At 50.1% G+C, this 6,909-nt stretch overlaps 1 protein-coding gene and 1 non-coding gene across 2 annotated transcripts in view; both read left to right on the top strand.

Annotated features, from left to right (window-relative positions):
- The window catches only part of MAGED2 (MAGE family member D2), a 6,919-nt gene extending 1,056 nt beyond the window's left edge, over positions 1-5,863 (top strand). Inside the window, 12 exon segments of the mRNA XM_023760036.1 lie at positions 1-83; positions 85-174; positions 777-1,085; positions 1,206-1,269; positions 1,520-1,599; positions 2,121-2,215; positions 2,911-2,990; positions 3,082-3,124; positions 3,468-3,530; positions 4,621-4,735; positions 5,088-5,542; positions 5,729-5,863. The exon segment at positions 1-83 is cut by the window's left edge and continues 23 nt beyond it. Of these exon segments, the coding sequence (XP_023615804.1) occupies positions 1-83; positions 85-174; positions 777-1,085; positions 1,206-1,269; positions 1,520-1,599; positions 2,121-2,215; positions 2,911-2,990; positions 3,082-3,124; positions 3,468-3,530; positions 4,621-4,735; positions 5,088-5,534 (1,469 nt within the window). The 3' untranslated portion in view covers positions 5,535-5,542; positions 5,729-5,863.
- LOC111827470 lies at positions 4,319-4,447 on the top strand. Its single transcript, XR_002831067.1, has one exon. It is a non-coding gene; the product is annotated as a small nucleolar RNA SNORA11 (small nucleolar RNA).
- Positions 5,864-6,909: the final 1,046 nt, after the last annotated feature.

The following is a 6,909-nucleotide window of genomic DNA, read 5'->3' as shown; positions in this document are numbered from 1 at the left end:
CCGAAAAGGTCAGCTGAGTGGCTGATACTAAGGTCAATACAAAGGCCCAGGAGACTGAGGCTGATGCCTCTCAGGCTCCGAAAGGCAGATGAACCTGAGCCTGAGGGCACAGTAGCCCAGGCTCAGGAGAATCAGGATACTCGGCCCAAGGTCAAGGCCAAGAAAGCCCGAAAGGTAAGACTTCTGCAATAACTGTCCTTGCCTTTCAATTCCTCTTCTCTAAGTTGGTTCATTTGTTCTGCAAACATATAGAAAGTTTCCTGTGCTCATCAAGGCTGTGGGGAATGTGATGCAATTCCCATCTTTAGAGAGCTCACAGATTTGGGGGAAGATGAGACAGGAATACACAGCTGTAATCTGAATGTAATGCAGTTTATGTTGACATAGTAGCTACCATGTGTTAGGCTTTGAGCTAGCACATTTACACAGCTTATCTCTTAAATCCCCAAAGTAATCCAGTTTTATAGAGAAGGAAGTGGACTCCCAGACAGATAGAATGAAGTTGTCCAGGTTGGTAGGAGCAGAGCCAGTGGTAGATGGAGGAAGAGGAGAAGCTTTAGATTCCACCCTTGGGTGGTTCCTGGTCTGATTCAATGATGAAACTCTTGCTTGAAAGCCAGTGAAAGACAAACCCAAGATTCAGCATGGCCAATGTCTAGTGAGTCAGGTTGTTACTACAGGGGTTGGATGAAAGGGGGTTTCTGGAAGAGAGAGAACGGGGAAAAAGGACCATCTGCTTCATCTGGCGCCGTTGTGCTTCCTCTCTGTTGATGCAGGTGAAGCATCTGAATGGGGAAGAGGAGGGCAGCAGTGATCAGAGTCAGGCTTCTGGAACCACAGGTGGCCGAAGGGTCTCCAAGGCCCTAATGGCCTCCATGGCCCGCAGGGCTTCAAGGGGCCCCATAGCCTTTTGGGCCCGCAGGGCATCAAGGACTCGCTTGGCTGCTTGGGCCCGGAGAGCTTTGCTCTCCCTGAGGTCGCCTAAGGCCCGTAGGGGCAAGGCTCGCCGCAGAGCTGCCAAGCTCCAGGCATCCGAAGAGCCTGAAGCACCACCATCTCGGGATGTGGCCCTTTTGCAAGGGAGGGTAAGAACGCTGTCCTTTGCACTCCGCCTTAGCCACTGCCTTGCCTGCCTTCTTCTCTGCTAACCTTTCAAGCCTTCTGCAAATGTTTTTTGACCTTTACAACTTTTTCTCCTCTCCTAGGCAAACGAGTTGGTGAAGTACCTGTTGGCTAAAGACCAGACAAAGATTCCTATCAAGCGCGCAGGTAGAGTCCTACTAACTCCCTCCCCCTAGTTCTATCCTCCACCCCCTCTGTGCTGGGGGCATCCCTTGCTCTTCTGGTTCCTACTTCTGTCCTCCCAACGTTCTAATTGGGCAGTGCTAGCATCTCTGTTCATTAGCTCAAAACCTGTTTATGTCACCAACAGCAGAGTAGGCAAAGGGTCTATAGTTTGGGTATGGGGGCCACCTGGCTTCACTTCAGCTCAGGTGCTCGCAACACTCTCCCCTTGCAGACATGCTGAAGGACATCATCAAAGAATACACTGATGTGTACCCTGAAATCATTGAACGAGCAGGCTATTCCTTGGAGAAGGTGAAGGGGCAGCCCTGGGGGATGGACACAATGGGGAAGCCTTGAATTGAACAAAGGTGTACACGTCCCTTCGGGGAGGGACCACAGAGATTCACTCAGCCCAGTCCCATCACTGGGCAGACAGTGACCTAGGGAGGTGCATAGACTTGCCAAAGGTCACACAACAAGTCAGTGGTAAAAGCACAGCTGGGACTCAACTTAGTCCTGACTTCTGCTGCTGGACATGTCCTGGAATGTATTCCAGATGCTCACCTCTTCCTTTTCATTCACATTCACAGTCTCCCTAGATTCCCTCTAATCACAAGGATGATATAGATAACAATAGCACATTTGTTGCCTGTTTGCTATATGCTGGCCTCATAGCAAAGTGCTTATGTGCATTAACTCACCAGTCTTACACACACACACACACACACACACACACACACACACACACACACGCACCCTAGGTACATGGGGAGCTGTGGGATGCCCAAGAAGCTGAATTTGATGATCTCACAAGCTTTCCTCCCCACCCACAGGTATTTGGGATCCAATTGAAGGAAATTGATAAGAATGACCACTTGTACATTCTTCTCAGCACCTTGGAACCCACTGATGCAGGCATACTGGGAACGTAAGCTGGGAAAGGGCTGGGTGGGAGGGAGGCTTCTGCTTTTGTCCATGGCACTACCCCATCCCTGTCTTCTGTCCCACACTTCCTTAGAGAGTCAGGAAAGACAGGCCTGAAAGCCCGTTCCAGCTCCCGCATGTAGCTGGAACCCTGCCCACAAAAGTTGTGCCTGGTTATGATGGACTGAAGGGTGTCGAAGCCTGGGGTGGGGCAGTCCTACTGTCAGGTTGTCTGTCTGTCCAGAAGCTTCCCAGGAAAGCAGCCCTGTCACTGCTTGTCTCTTCCTGCTGGTCTTGATAGAGTGGTTCTCACGGGAGGCCTTCCTGGTGTGGGTGGATCACGATGCTCGAAGGGCAGGAGCATCGGTGGCTGTGAATTCTCTGGTGGCTGAGGGGCCTGTGAGAGGAAGAAGGGCCTCACATTGACGGAGTGCCTGGGTCTAACTCTGTTGGGGGGATTTCTTCTGTCCTCTCAGCAGCCCAGGGAGGGGAGGATGTGATTTCCTGTTTCACTGGACAGGAGACTGAGGCTCAGGGGTCTAAGTGTCTTGCCCAGGGTCACGTAGAGCTTGAAGCACAGACTGGGCAGAACTCTCCCGTACCTGAGGAATCTGGGAGAGGCCAGCCTAGGGAGCTGGCTGGTGTGTTTTTTGCAGATGGCTGCGGGACATAAACCTCTCTGTCCTATTGTTCCCCTAGAACCAAGGACTCCCCCAAGCTGGGTCTCCTCATGGTGCTTCTTAGCATCATCTTCATGAATGGAAATCGGTCCAGCGAGGGTGAGTGGCTGGGCGTGCAGCTGAATGGGTGGCCATGGTCAGAATTCCACATGTTCATTTTCTGTCCCTCTCCTCTTGCCTCCCCTTGCAGCTGTCATCTGGGAGGTGCTGCGCAAGTTGGGGCTGCGCCCTGGGTATGATTGGGCTCTCTCAGCACTTGCTGTCCGTGTTGTCCTTTGGCAAGAGAGGATGGTCCCAGGATCGCATCAGCCTGGTGGTCTGGTGGAGCGGGCGGGGGTGTTGGACTGGGTTAGAGGGCCCATGACTCTGACCTGGGTGGATGGGGAAATGGTCCTGAACTCTGTTCCCTTGAGCTTACTGCCTCTTGAATTTCTGTGGTGCTTCCTTGTGCCAGAAATCTCTCTTCCACGTTGGAAGCGCCTCTGCACACATCTGGGAAGTGCTATGGTCCCGTTTTATTTATTTATTCATTCATTCATTTTATTTATTTATCTATCTATCTTTCTTTGCTGTCAGTATACATCACTCACTTTTTGGGGACGTGAAGAAGCTCATTACGGATGAGTTTGTGAAGCAGAAGTAAGTGTCCATCTGCTGTTGGTGTGTACCATACATTTTGCCTATTTTTGAACTGGGTGATAGAGCTACGATGGGTGCATGTGTGCTTGTGTGTGTGTGTATGTGCTGGTGGGAGCTTGTTTTTAAGGTGATAGAGGCAACAAGAGCACATATTCCTTGACCCATTACATGTACTCTCACATATGCCCCAGGGCAGTTCTATAAGGGAGGGATTGTCATCACCGGCTTCGCATACAGGAGGAAACTGAGGCTCAGAGTGTTGAAATCATTTGCTTATGGTTACACAGGTAGCAAATTGAAGATTTTTTAGATTCAGGTCCCAATGCGTTGGTTCTTTTTACCATGCCAACCAGGGCTTCGTAGCAATTAATTTCAATTTTAAAATAGTATAATTTCAATCATAAAATAGGAGCTGTAGGCAGCTAGCTACTGCGCTGGGGACTTGACATGTACCATCTCATTTCATTTTCATAACTACCCTGCAGAGTAGGTGCTGTCATCCCAGCTCCATTTTCAGTTGCTAAGCCTGGGGCTCAGAGACAGAAGTCTGAGCATGGCCCCAGCCGGTAAGGGGCCCATTCAGGCCTGGAGCCCAGCCCTCCTGCCTTTCTGGCCAGGGCCCACCTTATCCTCATCCTGGGGAAACAAAGCGCACTCACAAGGTTGCACCAGCACACATGCACACAGTCGGGAGTGTGTACGGAGCGCGCTGCTCTTGGTGGACTGTCTTCCCTTTACAGCCCTTTTCTGTGGTGCACTGTCCCAGGCCACAGATGAGACGCTGCGGCGGGGTGTGCTCAGAGCAGGGTGCCTGAAGAAATGGCTCCTCTGTTTACAACACACCCAACAGGAGCTGGGGTCACTGTGACAAGGGGCACAAAACGTGTGGCCTTCCTGTGCACAAGCACCCTACATGTTTCCCCCCGTGCCTTCACATGGCTGCTGGGCAGGAGGGATGGAACAGGGCTCAATGTTGGAAGAAAAGCTGCAGTATTTAGTGGGGAAGGTGCTACCTAGAGCCTGCCCAGCCCATGCATGGGTGGGCTATGGGTGGTCTTAGACGTAAAGGCTTCAAACCTATCTTTTCAAGGTACCTGGACTATGCCCGAGTCCCTAACAGCAATCCCCCTGAGTATGAGTTCTTCTGGGGCCTGCGCTCCTACCATGAGACCAGCAAGATGAAAGTCCTCAAGTTTGCCTGCAAGGTAATTGGAGAACTACCCAAGCTTGGCATATCAAGAGCATGGGTAGGCTGTGGGCAGAGCAGCCTGCAGCTTATATATGAATATTCTGAAGCCTCTCTTAGTGCACCAAACACTTTAGCTGAATCATTGAATCCTTCCGACTAACATGGTGTTGTCCTCCTGCAGATGAGAAAATTCGGCATCACTGAGGTCACAGAGCTCATGTCAGGCAGAGATGGGATACTAGTTGCATAATTACTAGAAGTATTTATTGTATTGCTACTGTATACAGCGTGTAGCATGTTGTCTAGAATCCAGTAGGTACTCCACTCTCCTATTCCAGTCCTTTTGAGGGTTGTTATTTCTGTTTCAGGTACAAAAGAAGGATCCCAAGGAATGGGCAGCTCAGTACCGAGAGGCGATGGAAGCAGATATTAAGGCTGCGGCTGAGGCTGCAGCTGAAGCCAAGGCGAGAGCTGAGATTAGAGCTCGAATGGGCATTGGGCTTGGCTCTGAGAATGCTGCTGGGCCCTGCAACTGGGACGAAGCTGATATTGGACCCTGGGCCAAAGCCCGGATCCAGGCGGGAGCTGAAGCTAAAGCCAAAGCCCAAGAGAGTGGTGGTGCCAGCACTGGTGCCAGTGCCGGTGCCAGTGCCGGTGCCAGCGCTAGCGCCGGTGCCAGCGCCAGCGCCAGTGGCAGCTTCGGTGCCAGTGCCAGCCTGCCCACCACTCTCACGTTTGGGCTCTTCTCTGGCCTCAGTGGAACTGGTGCCAACAGCAGTGGTAGCTCTGGTGCCTGTGGTTTTTCCTACAAGTGAGATTTCAGGTATATGTTTAGATTCGGTGAGGGCAGCCAGGGCTCCTGGGGATGGGATGAGCTGGGTGGTTATAGGAAGGCCAAGGTCGGAGGACCATACGAAGAGTGTGGGAAAATACTGCTTTTGACATTGTATTCCTTCCTGTTTGGTGGCTATCAGTTGCCTTTCTAATTTTCTTTTACTTGTGATTTCAGATATTGCTAATCCCAGCAGCCTTTCTCTTCATGCCAGGGTGTGTCCTCAGAAATGTACTCAACACAGCACTCTAGGCAGCCACTATCAATCAATTGAATTTGACACACTATATTAAATCTATTTGCCATTTCTGAGTTTATTGCTTTTTTTTGTGGGGATGGGCTGTAACATTTTGGTACTACATTTAAAAATGAATTGGAAAAGTTTCCACCTCAATCTGTGCTTAGTTTGAGGTGACATTGTTAGATTCAAGGGAGCGAGATGAGCATGCCACTCTGGGATGGGTTGGGCCTCATCTCTAGTTTAGAGGGCAGGCAGGATTGTGGTTGGGTGCAGTCATGGGGATTGTAGGCACAGAAAACACACTTTGAAGAAGAGCGCTGAAATGGGTAAGTCTGGAGCAGAGAGCAGAGATAGGGGAGATGACATCAAGTATAGACTGGACATCAAGCATAGGTAGCTAAAGGAAGATACAAGAACAAATGAGGATTTTCTTGGGAAAGAAGAGAGAGAGGCTTGAACAGGTAGGAGCCAATAGAGGGAGATGTTGAAGACTGATTCATGCCCAGTCCCTGAGGAGATGGGAACACCTGGGAGAAGACTATCAAATAATGAGATGGAATAATAAAGACCATTACAAACTTTTGAACAATAATAGATACAGAGGCAGAGCTGCCTCAAACTGATTGTCAAACTGCAGTGGGAAGGCCAGGGGAGGGTTGGAGGGCAGGAGGGAGGGGGGTAAGAAATCAACCGAAGGATTTGTATGCATGCATATAAGCATAACTAATGGACATAAGACACTGGGGGGTAAGGGAGGGCAGGGGATTTTCAAGGGGGGGGGGGGGGGGAAGGACACATATGTAATACCCTTTGTAATACTTTTAGCAAAAAAAACCAAAAAACAATAAAAATTACATTTGAGCTCAAAAAAAAAAACACACCAAAAACAAACAAACAAAAAAAAAAAACAATGAGATGGTTGTAGTTAAGAAGACAGAGCAGCCTTGACCAGGAATTCAATTGGTTAAAGCGTCCGGGTATGCCAAGGTTATGGGTTCAATCCTCAGGGCACATACAAGAATCAACCAATCACCCAGCTGGTGTGGCTCAGTGGTTGAGCAGCGACCTATGAACCAGGAGGTCATGGTTCTATTCTTGGTCAGGGCACATGCCTGGA

This window comes from Myotis lucifugus, unplaced genomic scaffold (genome assembly GCF_000147115.1).
Source record: "Myotis lucifugus unplaced genomic scaffold, Myoluc2.0 scaffold_169, whole genome shotgun sequence".
Lineage (NCBI taxonomy): Eukaryota > Metazoa > Chordata > Mammalia > Chiroptera > Vespertilionidae > Myotis > Myotis lucifugus.
Note: the sequence above shows the minus strand (reverse complement) of the source record. Positions and strands in the feature narration are given on the sequence as shown.